The sequence below is a fragment of the Hemitrygon akajei genome, chromosome 12 (assembly GCF_048418815.1).
Source record: "Hemitrygon akajei chromosome 12, sHemAka1.3, whole genome shotgun sequence".
Lineage (NCBI taxonomy): Eukaryota > Metazoa > Chordata > Chondrichthyes > Myliobatiformes > Dasyatidae > Hemitrygon > Hemitrygon akajei.
In genome coordinates, this window is record NC_133135.1 from 11,965,095 (window position 1) to 11,987,963 (window position 22,869).

At 43.5% G+C, this 22,869-nt stretch overlaps 1 protein-coding gene and 1 non-coding gene across 2 annotated transcripts in view; one reads left to right on the forward strand and one right to left on the reverse strand.

Moving 5' to 3' along the window:
- The window catches only part of adgrl4 (adhesion G protein-coupled receptor L4), a 154,049-nt gene that overhangs the window by 20,356 nt on the left and 110,824 nt on the right, over positions 1-22,869 (forward strand). The window contains exon 2 of the mRNA XM_073062561.1: positions 1,624-1,800. Within this exon, the coding sequence (XP_072918662.1) occupies positions 1,624-1,800 (177 nt within the window). The remainder of the gene's footprint in view (positions 1-1,623; positions 1,801-22,869) is intronic.
- Positions 12,465-12,572, reverse strand: LOC140737446 (U6 spliceosomal RNA). Its single transcript, XR_012101148.1, has one exon. It is a non-coding gene; the product is annotated as a U6 spliceosomal RNA (small nuclear RNA).

Genomic DNA, 22,869 nt, shown 5'->3' on the forward strand with positions numbered 1-22,869 from the left:
CATTAATCTAAGGTTCTGTGGACACCAGGTTGGGAACCCTTACTTCAGGAAATCCTGCACGAGGACTCCGAAGATCACTTGCACCTCTGATTTCCATTGTAGTCCCTGTTTAGAAATTAGCTTTTGTCTTGATTCCTTCTCCCAAAGTGTATGACCATGCACATCCCAACACCGTATTCCATCCACCACTTCTTTGCCCAAGACCTTCTGCACACTCCCTGGTTCCTCAGCACTCCCTGCCTATTTTTGATCATCCACAAACTTAGCGACAAGGTGCATGACCATTCATTTTCCTGGACTATATTCCATCTGCCACTTCTTTGCCCATTCTCCTAATCCATGCAGACTCACTGCCTCTTCAACACTACCTGCCCCTCCACCTATCTTTGTATCACCTGGAACACCTCTAACACTTTGTATCACTTGTAACACCTGGAATGTGCAAGAGAGAGAAATGTATTTTCTGTCTGGACTTCTGAAAGGGAATTGGATCAGTACCTAAAAGGAAGAGAAATGCCAGAACAACACACACACAATGCTACAGGAATTCAGCAGGCCTCCTTATGTGTATTGCTTGGAGTGCCAGCATCTACAGATTTTCTCCTGTTTGAGAAATGTCAGAGCTTGAGCGAAAGGGTTCAAGCTTCCACAGAGACACCCTGGACTTGATTGGTCAAATAGCATTCCTTGACCTTTCGACAATTTGGTCACTCTTTCAAAGGGGCAGCACAGACAAGATGGGCTGACTGGTCTTTAGCTCCCATTCTGACCTGCATTCAGAACCCCAAGCTGAGGATCATGCTTGGAAAATGGCTATTAATGCAGCTTCTACATTGGTCATGTCTAAGGAATGCGCCAAGTCACCCTGTCATTCTTGGAGCATTAAGAATGGCAGATGGCGTACAATGTAAGGAAGTGTGTGGTCATGCAGTTTGGCAGATGGAATAAAGGTGTAGACTATTTTCTAAATGGCTGAAAAGTTAAACATTGGAAGTGCAAAGGGACTTGGGAGTCCTTGTGTAGAATTCCTTAAGTCACCTTCCAGGTTGAGTCTGTAATAAGAAAGGCAAATGCAATATTGGCATTTCTTTAGAGAGGGTAACAACATAAAAGCATGGACATAATGCTAAGACTTTCATGGCATTGCTCAGACCATATTTTGAGTACTGTGAGCAGTTTTGGGCACCATGCCTAAGAAAGGATGTGCTGGCATTGGAAAGAATCTGAAGGAGGTTTATGACAAATGGTCCTGGGAATGAAAGGGTTAATGTGTGAGGATTGTTGATGGCTCTGGGCCTGTATTCGCTGAATCTGGAAGAATGAGGGGGAATCTCATTGAAACCTATGATATAATGAAAGTTCTAGGTAGAGTAGAGGTGAAGACGATTTTTCAAACAGTCTCAGACCAGAGGCACAGCTTCAGAATACAAGGATGTCCCTTTCGAATTCAGAGCCATATCAATGGGCCAAATGGTCTATTTCTACTCTTATGTCTTATAGGGATTGAGAGACAGGACAGAGGTTTTCAAAATTACAAAGGATCTTGATGGCATAGTTCTGTTTATTCAATGCTCTGTGCTGTGTTTTTTAACCAAATTGCCTTCCTGCCTTTTTGAATTGTAGTGTGGCTGTCCAGTCTACTGGACCTATGCTCCCTGTCACCAAGATCTGGCGCTCACACCAACACAGACTGTGGCGGCAACACATGCAACAAGAATGCGAACTGCACCGTGATGGCTGGGAAGCCCGGGTGCTACTGCAACACAGGCTTCACGGGCGACGGAATACGGTTCTGCGAAGGTAGGAGATTCTGCTCATCAATGTCGATAAGCTCATCTGTTCTTTAATGAACAAGGCACTGACATTCGCAGTACAAAAGGAAGCCATTCAGTATATTAGTGCTACAGCGTTGGTAATTGGTACTATATAAATGATTGTCAATTGGAAATTGTAATTGATTGTCACATGTACCAAGACACAGTGAAAAATTTGTCTTGCATACGATCCATAGAGCTCTATTCATTTCTACAGTGTATTGAGATAGTAAAAGCTAACACAATAACACAATGCAGAACGAAGCATTACAGAGAAGTGCAGTGCAGCAGACAATATGGTGCAAGGTTGATGTGAGATCACCTTTATCGTGCAAGCTGTCCGTTCTAAGTGACAAAATGAACCTAAGCCCATTTGCTGGGTATGAACAGACCATAGGCAATAAGCTGTAAGATCAGAATGCGGGCATTTGGCCCATTGAGTCTGCTCCACCATTCTATCATGGCTGATTTATTATCCCTCTCAACCACATCTTCTTCCTTCTCACTGTAATCTTTGATGCCCTTACTAATCAAGAACCTATCAACCATCACTTTAAATATACCCAATGACTTGTCTTCCACAGCCTTCCATGGTAATGAATACCACAGATTCACCACCCTCTGGTTAAAGAATTTCCTCCTCATCTTTGTTTTAATGCAGGTGTTCCCAACATTTTTTATATGCCATAGATCACAACCATTTACCAAGGGATCCATGGACACCATGTTGGGAATCCCTCTTCTAAAGGGACATCCTTCTATTCTGCGGCAGTTCCTATTATTGTAAACATCCTCCCCATGTCTACTCTAGCTAGGCCTTTCAATAATTGATAGGTTTCTATAAGATCCCCTCTCATTCTTCTAAACTCCGGTGAGTACAGGCCCAGAGTCCTCAAATGCTCCTCATACTTCACAGGTGTGCAGTCATTGGTTGCTGAGACCTGCATTCAATCTTGACATTACGTGCTTTTGCAGATGCAACAGGTTGTCAAGAAGGAATGTTGGCCTCCATTGCTGGAGGGTTTGTACTTAAAAGCAGGGTGGTAATGGTGCAACTGTGCAGGGTCCCAATGAGGCTGCACCTAGAGTACTGAATTCAGTTTTGGTCTCCTCACTCGAGGAAAGATACACTGCCTTTCAGTGTAGAAGAGGTTCACCAGATTGATTCTGGAGAAGAGCAAGTGAGCCTGTGAGGAGAGATTGAGTCATCTGGGTCTGTAATAGCTGGAATTCAAAAGAATGAGATGAGATCTTCCAGAAACACATAAAATTACAGTGCCTAGAAAAGTATTCAACCCCTTGGAAGTTTTCATGTTTTATTGTTTTACAGCATTGACTCACAGCGGATTTAATTTGGCTTTTTTGACTCTGATCAGCAGAAAGACTCCTTTAAGTCAAAGTGAAAACAGATTTCTACAAATTGGTCTAAATTTTTTACAATTATTGAACATAAAATAATTAATTGTATAATAACTCATCCCCTTCAAGTCAGTATTTAGTAGACGCACTTTTGGAGGCAATAACAGCCTTGAGTTTGTGTGGATAGGTCTCTATCAGCTTTCTACATCTGGAAACTGTAAATTTTCCCAATTCTTCTTTACAAAAGACCTTAAGACATAGGAGCCCAAAGCAGCAGTAGAGACTACCTCATTCAAAAGACTTAAGGTGCATTTAGATAGAATTTTCCATATCAGGGGACTTAAAGTTATGGAGTAAAGGTCACTGGTACTGAGTCCACATCCAGGTCAGCTATGATCTTAGGTTTGATGGGCCAGATGGCCTACTCCTGCTCCTATTTCTTATGTACGCTGTCTAAAAAAGAGTCTGCATGATGGTTCCTTTTCATCTACCAAAGTAGATTGGCAACTGCAAATCACACATCAGTTGGTAATTGATGAATTATTGGCTGATGTACCAAGACACGGTGAAAAATTTGTCTTGCATACTATTCATACAGATCAATTCATTACATGGTGCACTGAGCTAGGACAAGGTAAAACTATAACAGAATGAAGAATAAAGTGTTACAGTTACAGAGAAAGTGCAGTGCAAGCTGACAATATGGTGCAAGGTCATAATGAGGTACTTCCAAGAGGACCACAATCTTGTTGTAGGGTTTGGAGGCTTGTGTGCCTCAATGACCAGGAGATCCATGCTGACTGGAGTCAGGGTTTTATGCTTTGGCTCTTGGTAGGGTCTCCCATGCCAAACAGATCAAAAGGTAGAGGCCAGCCCAAGAGTAATCCACTGGTCCTCCAGGTCCAGGGGTTCAGCTCAGGGGTAACAACCCTGATTAGTCAAAAAATAATTGTTAAAGAAAAAACAATGAAAAATCCTTCTATACAGACAGAGATAGAGAACCTTTACTGCTGCCCTAAACACCAGCAGTGTAACAAGCAGTAAGTTAGTGTAATGAAGTAGATTATGAGGTCAAGAGTTCACCTTTAATGAGTAAGAAGACCATTCTAAGCCCATTTGATAGGTGTGTAGATAAATTGCCAGGAAACAAGGTGAAGGGCAATGGAACTAATTGGATTTCAGCTGATCAAGATCCCCCGTAATGTAAGATTTAGAGGGTGGGGAACCTCTGCAGTTCTTCACCTCTGAGAGTTGTGGAAGCTGGATAAATTGGTCAATTGTTTTATTACTGTAACATGTACCAAGGAACAGTGAAAAGCTTGACTCGTATACCATCAGGCTCTTGAACCAAAAAGGGAATAACTTCACTCACCCCAATGCACAACCTATGGACTCACTTTCAAGGACTCTTCATCTCATGTCCTTGATATTTATTGCTAATTCATTTATTATTATTGGTTTTTTTCCTTTTTGTATTTGGGCAATTTGTTGCCTTTTGCACATTGGTTGTTTGTCTGTATTGTTGGGTGTGGTCTTTAATTAATTCAGACAGACAGACAGACAGCCATACTTTATTGATCCCGAGATAAATTGGGTTTCGTTATACAGCTGCACCAACCAAGATTAGTGAAGAAATATAGCAATACAAAACCATGAATAGTTAAATAATAATAAGTAAATTATGCCAAGTGGACATAAGTCCAGGACCAGCCTATTGGCTCAGGGTGTCTGACACTCCGAGGGAGGAGTTGTAAAGTTTGATGGCCACAGGTAGGAATGACTTCCTATGACACCCAGAGTTACATCTCGGTGGAATGAGTCTCTGGCTGAATGTATTCCTGTGCCTAACCAGTACATTATGGAGTGGATGGGAGTCATTGTCCAAGATGGCATGCAACTTGGACAGCGTCCTCTTTTCAGACACCACCGTCAGAGAGTCCAGTTCCACCCCCACAACATCACTGGCCTTACGAATGAGTTTGATGATTCTGTTGGTGTCTGCTACCTTCAGCCTACTGCCCCAGCACACAACAGCAAACATGATAGCACTGGCCACCACAGACTTGTAGAACATCCTCAGCATCGTCCGGTAGATGTTAAAGGACCTCAGTCTCCTCAGGAAATAGATACGGCTCTGACCCCTTCTTGTAGACCACCTCAGTGTTCTTTGACCAGTCCAGTTTATTGTCAATTCGTATCCCCAGGTATTTGTAATCCTCTACCACGTCCACACTGACCCCTTGGATGGAAACAGGGGTCACCAGTGCCTTAGCCCTCCTCAGGTCCACCACCAGCTCCTTAGTCTTTTTCACATTAAGCTGCAGATGATTCTGCTCGCACCATGTGACAAAGTTTCCCACCGTAGCCCTGTACTCGGCCTCATCTCCCTTGCTGATGCATCCAACTATGGCAGAGTCATCAGAAAACTTCTGAAGATGGCAAGACTCTGTGTTGTAGTTGGAGTTAATTCTATGGTGTTTCTTTGTATCTACTGCGAATGTACACAAGAAAATGAATCTCAGGGTCGTACATATATGTACTTTGATAATAAATTTACTTTGAACTTTGATTCATATGGCTCAATTCATTACAACAGTACATTGAAATAGTACAAGGCAAAACAATAACAGAGTGCAGAATAAAGTGTTACAGTGAAAGTGCAGAGCTGATGGACAATAAGGTGCAAGGTCAAAAGGGTTAGATTTATCTTAGAGTAGGTTAAAAGTTTAGCACAACATTGTGGGCCAAAAGGCCTGTTCTGTTGTAAGTTCCATGATTTGTGTTCTGAACCAGTTACTGTGAAGCCCACGTTGGCTAAATCAGGAGTCACAGCAGGCCTTGGCAAGTTGAAGCCACATTGTTTTCCCTGGGAAACTGCCAGTTCCCAACACAATGTCCCGTTGTGTCAAAAACAAAAGTGTCTACATGCGAGAAAGCCAAGTACGGGGAGTACTGTCTAATCCAATGACCTTTTCAGATATAGCAAAGATATTCTTACAGATATATAAACAGACATGGACGCGGCCTAGAAACGAGGTGTGAGCATGAGTAGCCACTCCTGTCTTCCTTGGTGGCACGTAACCATAGTATTAGTACAATCACTTTTGTTTTATTTACTGATTGAGATACAGCACAGAGCAGCCTTTCCATGCCACACCATCCAGCAATCCCCGATTTAACCCTAGCCTAATCACAGGACAATTTACAATAATTAATTAACCTACCAACCACTACGTCTTTGAACTGTGGGAGGAAATCAGAGCACCTGGAGGAAACCTGCACAGTCACAGGGAGAATGTGACAAATTCCTTACAGGCAATGGCAAGAATTGAACCCAGGACGCTGGTACTAACCACTATGCTACCGTCCAACAATTACTGTTCAGGGTTTGATTCCTGCCACTGTCTGTCAGGAGCTAGACTGCATGGTTTTCATCTGGGTGTTCTGGTACCTTCCCACGTTCAAAAAAACATCTCAATTAGCATTAGGAAGTTGTGGGCATGCTTTGTTGGTGTTGGAAGCTTGGTGACACTTGCAGGTTGCATCCAAGCACTTCCAAATGATAAATAAGATGGCACGTTTATCTTTTTAAATCTTCTGAACCAGAGTCCAGCCTACCAGGTGAAAGTAAAATGGAGAGCTAGGTGGGAGGGAAGGGTTAGATTGCTAATGAAGTAGATTAAAGGGTCAGCACAGCATCATGGGCCAAAAGGCCTGCACGGTGTTCTATGCTTACACCATCATTTGCAATGTGCTGGGGTAAGTGGGCAGCCAGTAAATGTCACCCTGGTTCTGGCACCGACATTGCAAGCCCACAACTCACTAAGCCTAACCCACACGTCTTTGGAACGTAGGAAGAGACTGGAGCACCCGGAGAAAACTCCTTACAGACAGCGGCAGGAATCAAACCCCCGATAAGTGAGTGCTGAAGCTGAAAGCGACTGCGCAGACTGCTACACTACCCTGCCGCCAAGGAAGGCAGTAGTGGCAACGCAGAGCGGAAGTCTTCTCCACACAACCCCAATATACTCCCCAGCAGTTTAATAAACAACTCACTGCAGCTACACAAAAGCCTTCATCGGCAGACAATGCCAAAAGATAATTCCAATTCCACATTCCAAGGCAAATCGGCTGCTTCCTTCCTCCCAGGTGACTCAGGACCTTGATTAGCTGAGGGAGATAGGGTGAGGGGTTCAAGGAGAAAGTCTCAGAACATGCAGAAATACCATTAACCTCACAGAGTACAGACCTCCAAGGCCGTGTCCCAAAAGGGAGGCATGTTAGGGAGTAAATAAAGGCTGAATCACTCAAGCTGTAAATAGTGTAGTTCACACTCTTAGAATGGGGAGGGGGTCTAGTCTCCTCATCACAGAGGACATCGTAAACAGGTGGTGCCTTAAGAAGTCGACATCAATTATCAAAGACCCTCACCATCCAGGGCATTTAACTATTTACATGTACATGTATATATGTATACCGTCAAACAAAGCTATGTTTTTCCAGACCAGGGTGTAAAACACAGTAATAAGCATAACACAATAACTTAGGAAAATAAGAATTAAATGAATCATACATAAATATACAAAGTAAAATGCATAAATTAAATATTTACAGTACAGAACAAATTAACCAGTGACACTTCGCTTGCCATGTGATAGGGTGTTCAGAAGCCTAATGGCCTGAGGGAAGAGACCGTTTCTCATCTTGACCATTATTGTCTTTATGCATCGGCGTCTCCTGCTTGATGGTAGAAAGTCAAGGAGGTTGCTGGATGGATGGGTGGGGTCCTGCGTATGCAGCGGTGCTGATAAATGTCCCCGATGGATGGTAGGGAGATCCCCGTGATCCTCTCAGCTGGTCTCACAGTCCTTCGTAGGAAGTTGTGGTCTGACGCTCGACTGCTCCCATGCTGGATGGATATACAGCTTCTCAGGACACAACGGTGTTCACGTAAAATTCGGTTCAGATGGTTGGGAGGTGGGGGAAGCCTTGCTTGCCTCAATCTTCTTTGGAAGTGGAGGTGCTGCTGTGCATTCTTATTCAGGGAGGTGATATTGAGGCACCGGGTGATGTGAACTCCCAGGAACTTGGTTCACTTAACTCTCTCTACAGAGAAGCCATGTATTTGCAGAGGGGGATGGTTCACCTGCACCTTTCTAAGGATCACGTTAATTTCCTTGGTCTTCTCCACGTTCAGACTTTAGGTTGCTGTTGTCACACCTGTCCACCAGCTGCTCCACTTCTCCTCTGTATTCTGACTCATTATCGTTGTTCACATTACTACCATCAAGGAGGAGTTACAGGAGACTGAAGATGTTTTAATGTTAAATGTTTTAATTTTAATGTTTTAATGAAACACTTAATGTTTTAGGAACATTATCCTTCCCCCTCCACCATCAGATTTCTAATTGGTCCATGAACCCATAAGCATGTGGCTTGGCTCTGCTCAGTGCTTGCTAGCGCTGTAAAGCATCTGCGCTAACTGCTTTACGCTACCGTGCAATTGTCACTGTGCACGTTCACCGGGCTGGACCCAAGTGTAGAGGAACGGTAGGCTCTCTCTGTCACAACAGTTGCTGGCGCTGACTCAACCTGGGTGTGGCGGAAGGCAGCCTCAGTCACGGAGAGCGCTGACAACAACGCGACCCAGGAAAAGGACAGCGGATTTCCCACGAAGAGATGGAAGCAAGAGATTAGACATGGAATACAAGAGTCTCGAAGGAATGAATGAGACAAATCATTCTGTCCAACACAATGACTATAACTATATACATGTATACGCTAAGGGACGAAACAAGAGTCCTCTTTAGATAATCATGGAATGCGGGAAACCTGTGCCAGTCACAATGAGCCTGATAAGATTAAACCAAAATCTCAAGGGCTTAACGACTCTCGCTCAGACGACAATTAGTAAATGAAGGTCTTGTGAAACCCAGAAGCCCAACGCTCTATGCCAAGTACAGAAGCTCATAGGCTCAATACAGCAATACATTAAAAATTACCATAGGTTACAATAACAAATATATACAAAATAAACAATACCCTTAACTGTGTGAAGAACTAATATTCCCCCCCCCCCACCATACTTCCCCCAGTCACCTTAAAATTATGTCCCCATGAATTAGCCATTTTTGCCCAGGGAACAATTCTCTGGCTGTCCACTTGATCTATGCCTCTTATCATCTTGTGCACCTCTTTAAGGGCTAATTCCAACTGCCTCCCCAACAACACAGCACTCCTTCCGTACTGCAACACAATGAATCCCACCAAGGACGACAGCTGAAGTTTGGAGAGCGCCTACGCTCCATTCATTCACCAGCACAATTTCGCACTCTGCCTTCAACCCCCCTCCCCACCCCTGGGGCTGTGGACATTCTCACTGGTGGCAACAAGCCAAATCTCAAAATTGGAAACAAAATCATCCTGTTGTGGATTCCAGGAAATCCTATGGAAATTGTTCTCAAATCCCTTGGCTAATCAGGCACGTTGCAGAAGATTATTATTTTCATTGGCATCCCAGTAGAAGTGCGGAAACAGCCCGCATATGCTGACTGCCCCTACACTTTCAGGCATTTCTTAATGCTCTCAGGAACACAGTGTTGCCCTGGAGTTGAAGGGAACCATGAGCATATGTTTGGGTCGTCCCAGAGACTATTGTTTCATGACCTCCCTCTTACTGGGATGATTACTGTTCTTCTTGATTCATATTAAGTGTTACTTATATCAAACACCATTCTCCTCCATCACCAGGCATTTGAAATAATCAACATCTTCTGTCCAATGAATCCGTATTCCATTTTGCCAAGTCTTTTTCCCCAGTGGTGGGTAATCAAGAGCTGGAGGGCATAGGTTTAGGGTGTAGCTCCTGGCTTCTTACCAGAATCAGTTCAAATATCACCGGTATATGTGGTGAAATTTGTTGTCTTTGTGGCAGCAGTACAATGCAATACATAAAATGACTACAGTACTGTGCAAGTGTCTTAGAATATATATATATATATATATGTTTTTATATACGTGCCTGGGATTTTGGCACAGTACTGTAAATGAAATTTACTGCCCCTCCTGTGGGCAAAGCCTGCTTTATAGTAATCAAACGTGATCACTCAATACTGAAACAGATCTAGCCATAATCATGTTGCTGTTGGATCTTGCTCTGAGGAAGATGACTGAGAGGCTGGCACAAACCAGTCACAAGATGGCACAGTGGTGCATCATTACTTGTGCCAAAATCCAACACAGTCCAAAGGATGCACCTGGGGCAGCCCACCATTGTCACCATGCTTCCAGAGCCAACATAGCGTGCCCACAACACACTAAATCCAATCTGTACGTCTTTGAAATGTGGGAGAAAACCAGAGCACCCGGAGGAAACCCACTTGGTCACACTTGGGAGAACGTACAAACTCCGTACAGGCAGAGGTGGGAATTGAACCCTGGTTGCTGGTACTGCAAAGTATTGTACTAACCACTATGCTACTCTACTGCCCAGCCAAATACTGAGGCAGAAATAAGACAGAAAGAGTACAAAAAAAAATTTACAAGGATGTTGCTGGAACTTGAGGACCTGAGTTACAGGGAAAGGTTGAATAGGTTAGGACAGTATTTCCTGGAGTCTAGGAGAATGAGGAGAGATTTGATAGAACATCGAAGAGTACAGCACAGGAACAGGGCATCTGGCCCACAGTGTTGTGCCAAACCAGTTAAAAGTCAAATCAAAACCATCCAGACAGCAATCCCTCCGACCTACGTCATGTTTTCCTTATGTCCATCTCAAAATTATGTGGACTATAGATAGGGTAAATGCAAGCAAGTTTTTTTTTTCCCACTCAGGTTGGGTGAGTCTAGAACCAGAGGTTACAGGTTAAAGATGAAAGGTGAAATATTTAAGGGGAAACATCTTCACTCAGAGGGTGGTGAGGGTGTGGAATGAGCTGCCATCAGAAGTAGCGCATGTGGGTTCAATTTCAAGACTTAAGAGCAATTAGGATACGTTCATGGTGAGAATCAAACACTGGCCGATTTTAAAGCTGGTGCTGGAAAACATTGCACTAACTGCTCTGCTCTACTGAGTAGGCCTAAAAATATGGAACGTTTAGAAACATAGAAAATAGATGCAGGAGTAGGCCATTCAGCCCTTCGAGCCTGCACCACCATTCAGTATGATCATGGCTGATCATCCAACTCAGAACTTTGTACCTGCATTCTCTCCATACCCCCTGATCCCTTTAGCCACAAGGGCCATATGTAACTCCCTCTTAATTATAGCCAATGAACTGGCCTCAACTGTTTCCTGTGGCAGAGAATTCCACAGATTCACCACTGTGTGAAGAAGTTTTTCCTCATCTCGGTCCTAAAAGGCTTCCCCTTTATCCTTAAACTGTGACCCCTCGTTCTGGACTTCCCCAACATCAGGAACAATCTTCCTGCATCTAGCCTGTCCAATCCCTTTAGAATTTTATATGTTTCAATAAGATCCCCCCTCAATCTTCTAAATTCCAGTGAGTATAAGCCTAGTTGATCCAGTCTTTCTTCATATGAAAGTCCTGCCATCCCAGGAATCAATCTGGTGAACTTTCTTTTTACTCCCTCTATGGCAAGAATGTCTTTCCTCAGATTAGGGGACCAAAACTGCACACAATACTCCAGGTGTGGTCTCACCAAGGCCTTGTACAACTGCAGTAGAACCTCCCTGCTCCTGTATTCAAATCCTCTTGCTATGAATGCCAACATACCATTTGCCTTTTTCACCGCCTGCTGTACCTGCATGCCCACTTTCAATGACTGGTGTACAATGACACCCAGGTCTCGTTGCACCTCCCCTTTTCCTAATCGGCCACCGTTCAGATAATAATCTACTTTCCTGTTCTTGCAACCAAAATGGATAACCTCACATTTATCCACATTAAATTGCATCTGCCATGAGTTTGCCCACTCACCTAACCTATCCAAGTCACCCTGCATCCTCTTAGCATCCTCCTCACAGCTAACACTGCCCCCCAGCTTCGTGTCATCCGCAAACTTGGAGATGCTGCATTTAATTCCCTCGTCTAAATCATTAATATATATTGTAAACAACTGGGGTCCCAGCACTGAGCCTTGCGGAACCCCACTAGTCACTGCCTGCCATTCTGAAAAGGTCCTGTTTATTCCCACTCTTTGCTTCCTATCTGCCAACTAATTCTCTGTCCACATCAATACCATACCCCCAATACCGTGTGCTTTAAATTTGCGCACTAATCTCCTGTGTGGGACCTTGTCAAAAGCCTTTTGAAAATCTAAATATACCACATCCACTGGTTCTCCCCTATCCATTTCACAAATGTGTTATCCTTGTGCAAGGTCTACACTAATATTCTCTGTATTATTCCAAATTTAGTATATGTGCTACCAAAGTATATCTTGATGAGTAGCTAAGGGTCTGAATTGTTAAGGGTCTGAATTGCTAATCAAGAATCTATCAATCTCTGCCTTCAATATACATGAAGTCTTGGCCAAAGAATTCCAAAGATTCACCACCCTCTGGCTAAAGAAATTCCTCCTTATCTTGATTCTAAAAGGACGCCCCTCTATTCTGTGGCTATGTCCTCTGGTCTTAGACTCTCCCACCATAGGAAACATCATCTCCACATCCACTCTATAAAAGCCTTTCAGTATTTGATAGGTTTTGATTCAATCATGCCTCTTTCTTCCGAATTCTTGTGAATACGGGCCCAGAGCCGTCATATGGTCTTTATGTGACAAGCCATTAAATCCTGGAGTCATTTTTGTGAACCTCCTTTGAACCCTTTCCAGTTTCAGCACATCCTTTCTAAAATAAGGGACCCAAACCTGCTCCCAATAGTGAGGCCTCACCAGTGCTTAATAAAGTTTCAACATTTATAAAGTCCTCTTGATATGAATGCTAATATTACATTTGCCTTCCTCACCACAGACTCAACCTGCAAATTAACTTTTAGGGAATCCTGCACAAGGACTCCCAAGTCCCTTTGCATCACAGTGTTTCGTATTTTCTCTCCATTTAGAAAATAATCAACCCTTTCATTTCTTCTACCACAGTGCACTTCCCAACACTGTTCCATCTGCCATTCCTCTGCCCATTCTTCTAATCTAAGTCCTTCAGTAGCCTTTCTGCTTCCTCAAAACTACCTGTCCCTCTACCTATCTTTATATCGTTAGCAAACTTTGCACCAAAACCATCAATTCCATCATCCAAATCATTGACATATGATGCAAAAAGCGTAAAATTAACAAATAAAAGGGTGCATTAATAAGTTAAAAGGTAAACAGTATAATGGTACTGGGACTTCATATGTGACGAGATGTGGGTGGTGGCAGAGAGTTCAGTTGTCTCGTGGCCTGGGGGAAGAAGTTGTCTTCCATCCTAACAGTCCTTGTCCTAATGCCTCCTGCCTGATGGTTGGCTTGGGGTGGGGGGGGGGGGGGGTGGGGCCGGTGGTCAAAGAGGTTGTTGAACGGTGGGATCTTGTAGTTCTTACTGGGGTCTGGCCTGTGTGTCATTCCATCCCCATCAAGCTGTTGTCCCTCCTCAGGTTCAGAGGTAATTGGATATGGACAATGATTTGCAGGCAGTGATGTCCACATCCAGTGACGAAGTTAACTTTAGGGACATCACAGTGGCATTGTGTTTAGTGCAACACCATTTCAGCGCAGGGTGTTCCAGAGTTTGAACGATTCTGGTGCTATCTGTAAAGAGTTTGTACATTCTCCTCGTGAACTGCATGGGTTTCCTTCAGATGATTTGGTTTCTTCCCACAAAAGATGTACCAGTTAGTAGGTTAACTTGTCCTGTGATTAGGTTAGGGTTAAATAGCTGGGTTGCTTGCCAGTGCAGCTAGTTGGACCGGAAGATACCGTTCTGCTCTGTATCTCTAAATAAAATAAATAAATAAAGGATTTACTTTAAAACACTTAATCTTCTTGGAAGGAAGTTCTTTTCAGTGCAGTTTTAAAAACAAGCACTTTATCAAAAGTACGGAACTCAATAGAGCCGATAGAAATTTGTTAAATAGTGAGAGGCGTAGGTGGGTGGACGGTCATAAAACTTTCCCCAGGGAACATTAAAGGACATGCTTTTAAAATGAGGGGGGAAAGTTTTAAAAATACTTGTAGGGAGAGTTTGGGATAGGCTAGGAGCTTTTGCCTTGGAGTGTAGGAGAGTAGACGGTGATTTTCCAGCCTCCCTTGAATTATCTATCTATTTATTTTATTTATTTTAAGATACAGCACAGAGTAGCCCTTCTAGCCCTTTGAGATGCACCACCCAGCAACCCCCAACAACCCTGATTTAATCCCAACCTAATCATGGGGCAATTCACATTCACCGACTAACCTATCTGATATGGCTTTGGACTGTGGGAGCAAACTAGAGTATCCGGAGAAAACCCATGTATTCCACAGGGAGAGCATACAGAGACCACCAGGATTGAACTCCTAACTCTCATGCCCTGAGCTGTAATGGCATCTATCTATCTAACTACCTATCTGTCTATATAACTACATGTCTAATTGGCTGGCCATCTATCTATTTATCTACCTACCTATCTATCTATCCATCTACTATCTATTTATCTATCTAGCTAGCTAGCTAGATAGCTGGCCAGCCAGCAATCTATATATCTATCAATCTATCCATCTATGCGCCTGCTTTTCTATCCATCTATTCATCTGTTTATCTAACTAGTTGGTGAACAAGCAATGGAGGTATCTATCTATCTATCGGTCTAACTAGATGATCAGCTATCAATCTATCTATCATTCTATCTATCTGTCTATCTAATTTGTGATGTGTCATCAGCTTCAGCAATCTACCAGCAAGGTCTTGGTTAAATAGCTGTTTGTCTGGAACCTTCCCCTGAACCTAAATGCCATGGGAGACCCTATCAGGAGCTAAGCTCCAGAAAGCATGATGCCTGCTGGATAACTCCATGACTCTGTACGGGACAAGGTTTTTTTCTTATACAGAGAATGCAGTGCCTGCAACAGGCTGTCAGGTGTAGTGGAGGAAGCGTGCAGCTCAGAGTCTCCTCCGCCATTCAATCATGGCGGATATTTTCCCCCCCCGATCACATTCTCCCACATTCTCCCAGTACCCCTTAACTCACTTATTAATCAAGAACCTATCAATCTTTGCTTTTGTTTAAGCGAGCTGTGAAGGACAGGTATTTTTTTTTACACAGAGAGTGATAGGTGCCTGGAGCGGGCTGCCAAAGATCATGGTGGAAGCAGATATGACCATGGTATTTAAGAGACTGTTAGATTCGTGGACATGCAGGGTGGAGGGATGCAGATCATGTACAGGAGAAATGTTAGTTTAATTTGGCACAGACATCATGGACTGTAGGGACTGTTTCTGTGCTGTATTGTTCTATTTTAATCAGAATCATAAAATACTTATGAAGATGTTCTATTTCAGAACATGATGTGGACTATTTATCAATGAACCATTCACTTCCAAATGACAGGAGCATCTCTCTCTAGACTACAAAGGGCTACAGATCCCGGAATCTGATGACAAAGGGAAGTGATAAGTGGAACCAGAAAAGAGAGAGATGAAGGGCTGATGGAAGTATTTTGAGGGAGGACAGGAGACCCAGTGTGTTAATTTTGTAGATGAGTGGCTAATTCAATCAGATGTGGAAGGGGAAAGAAGATGATGTGAGAGAATTTGGTGGAATCAGAAGGAGAAAGGAAGGAAGATAGAGGGTGTTTGGTTAATACAATCTGCATCATTAAACATTCTTCATGATGGCCTCAACATGCTGGACAGATCATCTGAGACCTCAATGCCCCAGGAACTTGAAGCTGCTCAGCCTTTCCACCACTGGCCCCTTGATGGGGACTGGTCCACGTTCTCCTGACATCCCCTTCCTGAAGCTCGCCATCAATTCCTTGGTCTTGCTGACACTGAGTACAAGGTTATCGGTGCACCACCACTCAGCCAGCTGATCTATCTCACTCCTGTACACCTCCTCGTTGCCATCTGAGATTCTAGATAGATAGATAGATAGATAGATAGATAGATAGATAGATAGATACTTTATTCATCCCCATGGGGAAATTCAACTTTTTTTCCAATGTCCCATACACTTGTTGTAGCAAAACTAATAACATACAATACTTAACTCAGTAAAAAATATGATATGCATCTAAATCACTATCTCAAAAAGCATTAATAATAGCTTTTAAAAAGTTCTTAAGTCCTGGCGGTTGAATTGTAAAGCCTAATGGCATTGGGGAGTATTGACCTCTTCATCCTGTCTGAGGAGCATTGCATCGATAGTAACCTGTCGCTGAAACTGCTTCTCTGTCTCTGGATGGTGCTATGTAGAGGATGTTCAGAGTTTTCCATAATTGACCGTAGCCTACTCAGCGCCCTTCGCTCAGCTACCGATGTTAAACTCTCCAGTACTTTGCCCACGACAGAGCCCGCCTTCCTTACCAGCTTATTAAGACGTGAGGCGTCCCTCTTCTTAATGCTTCCTCCCCAACACGCCACCACAAAGAAGAGGGCGCTCTCCACAACTGACCTATAGAACATCTTCAGCATCTCACTACAGACATTGAATGACGCCAACCTTCTAAGGAAGTACAGTCGACTCTGTGCCTTCCTGCACAAGGCATCTGTGTTGGCAGTCCAGTCTAGCTTCTCGTCTAACTGTACTCCCAGATACTTGTAGGTCTTAACCTGCTCCACACATTCTCCATTAATGATCACTGGCTCCATATGAGGCCTAGATCTCCTAAAGTCCACCACCATCTCCTTGGTCTTGGTGATATTGAGACGCAGGTAGTTTGAGTTGCACCATATCACAAAGTCCTGAATCAGTTTCCTATACTCCTCCTCCTGTCCATTCCTGACACACCCCACTATGGCCGTATCATCAGCGAACTTCTGCACATGGCAGGACTCCGAGTTATATTGGAAGTCTGATGTGTACAGGGTGAACAGGACCGGAGAGAGTACGGTTCCCTGCGGCGCTCCTGTGCTGCTGACCACCGTGTCAGACCTACAGTCTCCCAACCGCACATACTGAGGTCTATCTGCCAAGTAGTCCACTATCCAATCCACCATGTGAGAGTCTACTCCCATCTCCGTTAGTTTGTGCCTTAAGATCTTGGGCTGGATGGTGTTAAAGGCACTAGAGAAGTCAAGGAATGTAATCCTCACAGCACAACTGGCCCCATCTAGGTGAGAGAGTGATTTGTGCAGCAAATACATGATAGCATCCTCCACTCCCACCTTCTCCTTATACGCAAACTGAAGAGGATCCTGGGCGTGCCTGGTTTGTGGCCTCAGATTCTGTATTATCAGCCGCTCCATGGTCTTCATCACGTGCGAAGTCAAGGCAACAGGTCTGAAGTCATTCAACTCCTTTGGTTGTGGTTTCTTCAGTACCGGGACAATACAGGATGTTTTCCACTGTCTGGGTACTCTTCTCTGCTCCAGGCTCATGTTGAAGATGCGCTGTAGTGGTTCTCCCAGCTCAGTCGCACAGGCCCTCAGTAATCGTGGGGAAACTCCATCCGGTCCAGCCGCCTTGCTGGTACAGATCTTCCTCAGTTGACCTTCCACCTGTGCAGCCGTAATCCTGGGCATGGGCAAGGTCTCCTGTGAGTGGCTATTTTCCTGTGAGGGAAGTAAGCCTGGTGTGGGTTTCTGCGGTGAGGATGAGATTGAGCTGTCGAACCTGTTGAAGAAGTTGTTCAGCTGGTTCGCTTTCTCCACATCTCCACTTATGTTCGCCCTCCGCTTTGCACCGCATCCGGTGATGATCTCCATCCCATCCCACACCTCCTTCATGCTTTTTTTCTGCAGCTTCAGCAAATTTATAGATGGTATTTGAGCTGTGCCAAGCCACACAGTGATCAGTGTAGAGAGTATCTCTAAAACTGTTGATCCCCTGGAATTTTCATGTACAACAGTCTCAAGAGTTTACAGAAAATGGTGTGAAGAACAAAAAAAACCCAGTGAGTGGCAGTTCTTGGATGGAAAAGCCTTGTTAATGAGGGAGGTCAGAAGAGAATGTCTAGGCTGGTTCAAACTGATAGGAAGGCAATAGTAACTCAAATAACCACGCGTTACAACAGTGGTGTGCAGAATGGAATCTCTGAATGCATCTCTGAACCTTGAAGTGGATAGGGTACCGTAGCAGAGGACCACAAACCTACAGTCAGTGGCTCCTTTATCAGATACAGGAGGTACCTTTATTCAGTCCAGATCACCTAGTAAGGTGATCACTCATCAAGGTGTATATTGAAAATATACAGGGTACTATTGTGAGATGAATGGGAAGAACAATTTTCCTATTGGCTTCATCTCTTCAAGGAGGTCTTCACGGAGGTTTAGCACACAGAAGAGCTTTGCCAACAGTAAATTCACATATTTTCATATATGTCTAAGTATTTATTATACGGTGCCGTCTAATAACTGAGCTACTCTCTAGTTGTAGAGATGAGAACAGCTATGAGGCATCTCTATAAAATAATCAGGAATAAATCCAACAGGGGGATTCAGGAGTAGATTATCCACCCAGTAAGTGGTGAGATTGCAATGGAATGGGAAACCATAATATTTACCAATGTGTCTGCAATAGGTCACAAGAAAGATCAATGTCAATAAAGATACAAACTTACTTAACAAACCTGAAATATTTGTTGAAAGGTGAGTCACGCGTATATAGGGTCGTAAAGAAAGCTTTCAATACGTTGGTCTTCATAAATCAAAGTATTGAGATAAGGAGTTGGGATGTTATGTTGAATTGTATAAGACATTAGTGAGGCCTGGTTAGGAGTATTGTGTGTAGTTTTGGTCACCTACCTAAAGGGAAAAATGTAAATATGTTTGAAAGAGTACATAGAAAATTTACAACAATGTTGCTGGGTGTGGAGGACCTGAATATTAAGGAAAGATTGACTAGGTTAGGACTTTATTCCTTGGAATGTAGAAGATTGAGAGGAAAGTTGATAGAGGTTTTCAATATTATTTGTGCAAGACACACAAAATGCTAGAGGAATTCAGCAGGCCAGGTAGCATCTATGGAAAAGAGTGCAGTCGACAATTCGAGCCGAACCCTTCATTAGAACTGGAGAAAAAAAGATGAGGAGTCAAAGTAAGAAGGTGCGGGGAGGGGATAAAGAAACACAAGATGATAGATGAAACTGGGGGGGAGGGGGGAGTGGAGAAGGAGTGAAGTAAAGAACTAGGAAGTTGGTTGGTGGAAGAGATACAGGGCTGGTGAAAGAGAGAATTGGACAGAAGCGGACAGAAGGTCGGGGAAGAAAGAGAAGGGGGAGGAGCACCAGAGGAAGGAGACAAGGTGAGAGAGAGAAATGGGAATGGGGAATGGTGAAGGGGAGGGGGGTGGCATTAACAGAAGTTCAAGAAAATGATGTTCATGCCATCAGGTTGGAGGCGACCCAAATGTTGCTCCTCCAACCTAAGTGTGGCCTCATGGTGTTATAGATGTGGTAAATGTAAGCAGGCTTTTTCCACTGAGATTGTGTGGGACTACAACCAGAGGTCAAGGGTTAAGGTGAGAGAGGAGAAGTTTAAGAGGAGAAAATTCTTCACTCAGAGCGTTGTGCAAGTGTGGAACGAGCTGCCAGCACAAGTGGTGCATCCAAGCTTGATGTTGACGTTTCAGGGAAGTTTTGATAGGTATATAGATGGTAGAGGTATGGAGGGCTGTGGTTTTGGTGCAGGTCGATGGGAGTAGGCAGTTTAAATTGTTTCGGCAAGGGCCGGGTTCTGTGCTGCATATTTCTGTGACTCCATTCCTCTATCAACACAAGATATTCTGCAGATACTGGAAATCCAGAGCAACACACACAAATGCTGTAGGAATTCAGCATTCAGGTAACATCTATGGAGTCGATGGTTCAGGCTGAGATCCTTCATCATTCTGGTTTCTGTTCCCTTGCTTTCCAGTGCTGGTGAAAGGTCTCAGCCCAAAACATTGACTGTGCAGTATAACTTGATGGCCTTCTGTGGTTTAGCTACCTCACTGCAAATATATATGGATTCAGATGTTGTCCTCCATGGGTTATGCAAACTCCTTAACACCAACTTTGGATTCAAAGCTTTAAAATACTAGAAGCCTTAATTGTGAACTATTCTATTGACTCCAGGGCCTCAACGTTCTTTTGTAGATTGGTGTTTGATGTAAGTCCAAATTTGTAGCTTTGGTAAATAGTTTTTGTAAGGAATAGAATGGAGGATATCCAACAGAGAGGGACATCAGAAATAGCCTTTTATCCTGAGGTTCATCAGTCCAAAGTTGTGTCCACAAGCACGTAACAGAGGAGTTTATTCCAGGGATATTTGACTTAGATCAAAGTCTTTAAAGTCTTGTTTACATGATGGTTGGCTGATGATAACACTTGTGCCCGTGAAGTTTCTCACAGTCAGAGCAACAAAAACAAAATGTGCTGGAGGTCTTCAGCTCTATGCTGACGTCAGTTTGCGAACAAATGGAAGAAAAGCATGGGTCTTCAGGCAAGATTTCACAGCCTCTGTGCCTCACAGCCAGTGATATGGTCTGAACATGTGCTCACTATTGCCACATGACTGTAAATTGTAAACAGGAAATTTCAACCAAACTGTTTTCAATCCGGAGGAAATGGTCAAGACAACACTGCTATTATACAGTTTATAGAACATCACAAGGACAAGTCAGTTTGTCCAAAATTTCTGGGGGCCCCATACTGATTTTAACTAATTGTATTGCCTAAACATACTCCATTCCTGCCTGTTCATAAATCATAGAACAATCCAAAACAGCACAGGCTCTTTGGCCCACTACATTATGCCAAACACTCAGCCTGCTCTTATGTCAATCTAACCTTTCCCTTCCACATAATCTTCCATTTTTCTTTCATCCATATGCCTACCTAGGAGTCTCTTAAATGCCCCTCAGGTATCTATCTCTACCACCACCCCTGGTAGATTGTTCCACAAACCTACCACTCTCTATGTAAAAAAAACCTACCTCTGATATTGCCGCTATTCTTTCTTCCAATCACCTTAAAATTATACTCCCTCATATTAGTCATTTCTACTCTGGGGAATAAAATCTCTGGCTGTACACTTTATCAATGCCTCTTAGGTTAATGTGCCTTTCAAAATGCTTGTTAAGCTTTCACCATAAGGACACAAAGCAGAGGAGCAGAACTAGGCCCACCTGCCTCCTCAAGTCTGCTCCACCATTCCACCATGGCTGATTTATTTTCCCTCTCAACCTCATTCTCCTGCCTTCTCCTAGTAACCTTTGACACCCTGACTAACCAAGAACCTATCAACCTCTGCATTAAATACACCCAATGACTTGGCCTCCATAGTCATCTGTGGCAATGAATTCCATAGATTTTTCACCATCTGACTAAATAATTTCCTTCTAATCTCTGTTTTAAATGGACTCCCTCTATTCTGAGGCTGTGCCTTCCAGGAAACTTCTACTCCACACCCACTCTGTCTAGGCTTTTCATTATTCGATAGGTTAAAATGAGATACCCCCTCATTCTTCTAAAATCCAGCAAGTACAGGCCCAGAGCCATCAACCGATCCTCACAGGTTAACCTTTTCATTCCTGGAACAATTCTCATGAACATTCTCTGGACCCTCTCCAATGCCAGAACACATTTTCTCAGATAAGGAGCCCAAAGCTGCTTACAATATTCTTAGTGCAGTCTGAACTTCGCCTTATAAAGCCTCAGCATCACATCTTTGCTCTTACAGAATTCAAAGGTTCATTTTATTGTCAAAAGTATGCATGTACAATGCAACTCTGATACTCGTCTTTTTCAGGTAGCCAGGAAATACAGAAAACCACAGGATTCATAGAACATAGAAAACTACACCACAATACAGGCCCTTTGGCCCACAAAGCTGTGCCAAACATGTCCCTACCTTAGAAATTACTAGGCTTAGCCACAGCCCTCTATTTTTCTAAGCTCCATATATCTATCCAAAAGTCTCTTAAAAGACCCTATCGTATCCGCCTCCACCATCATTGCCAGCGCCCATTCCATGCACTCACCAGTCTCTGAGTAAAAAACTTACCCCTGACATCTCCTCTGTACCTGCTCCCCAGCACCTTAAACCTGTGTCCTCTTGTGGCAACCATTTCAGCCCTGGGAAAAAGCCTCTGACTATCCACATGAGTAACGCCTCTCAACATCTTATACACCTCTATCAGGTCACCTCTCATCCTCCCTCACTCCAAGGAGAAAAGGTTGAGTTCACTCAACCTATTCTCATAAGGCATGTTCCCCAATCCAGGCAACATCCTTGTAAATATCCTCTGCATCCTTTCTATGGCTTCTGCATCATTCCTGTAGTGAGGCGACTAGAACTGAACACAGTACTCCAAGTGGGGTCTGACCAGGGTCCTATATAGCTGCAAAATTACCTCTCGGCTCCTAAATTCAATTCCACGATTGATGAAGGCCATTACACCGTATGCTTTCTCAACCACAGAGTCAACCTGCACATCTTATTCTAGTCGTCTCAAAATCAATGCAAACATTGCATTTACTTTCCATACCACTGACTTAATGTGCAAGTTAACATTTAGGAAATCCTACACAAGGATTTCCAGTTCACTTTGCACCTCTGATTTTTTTAAAATTTTCTCCCCATTTGGAAAATAGGTCTATCCTTTTATTCCTTCTACCA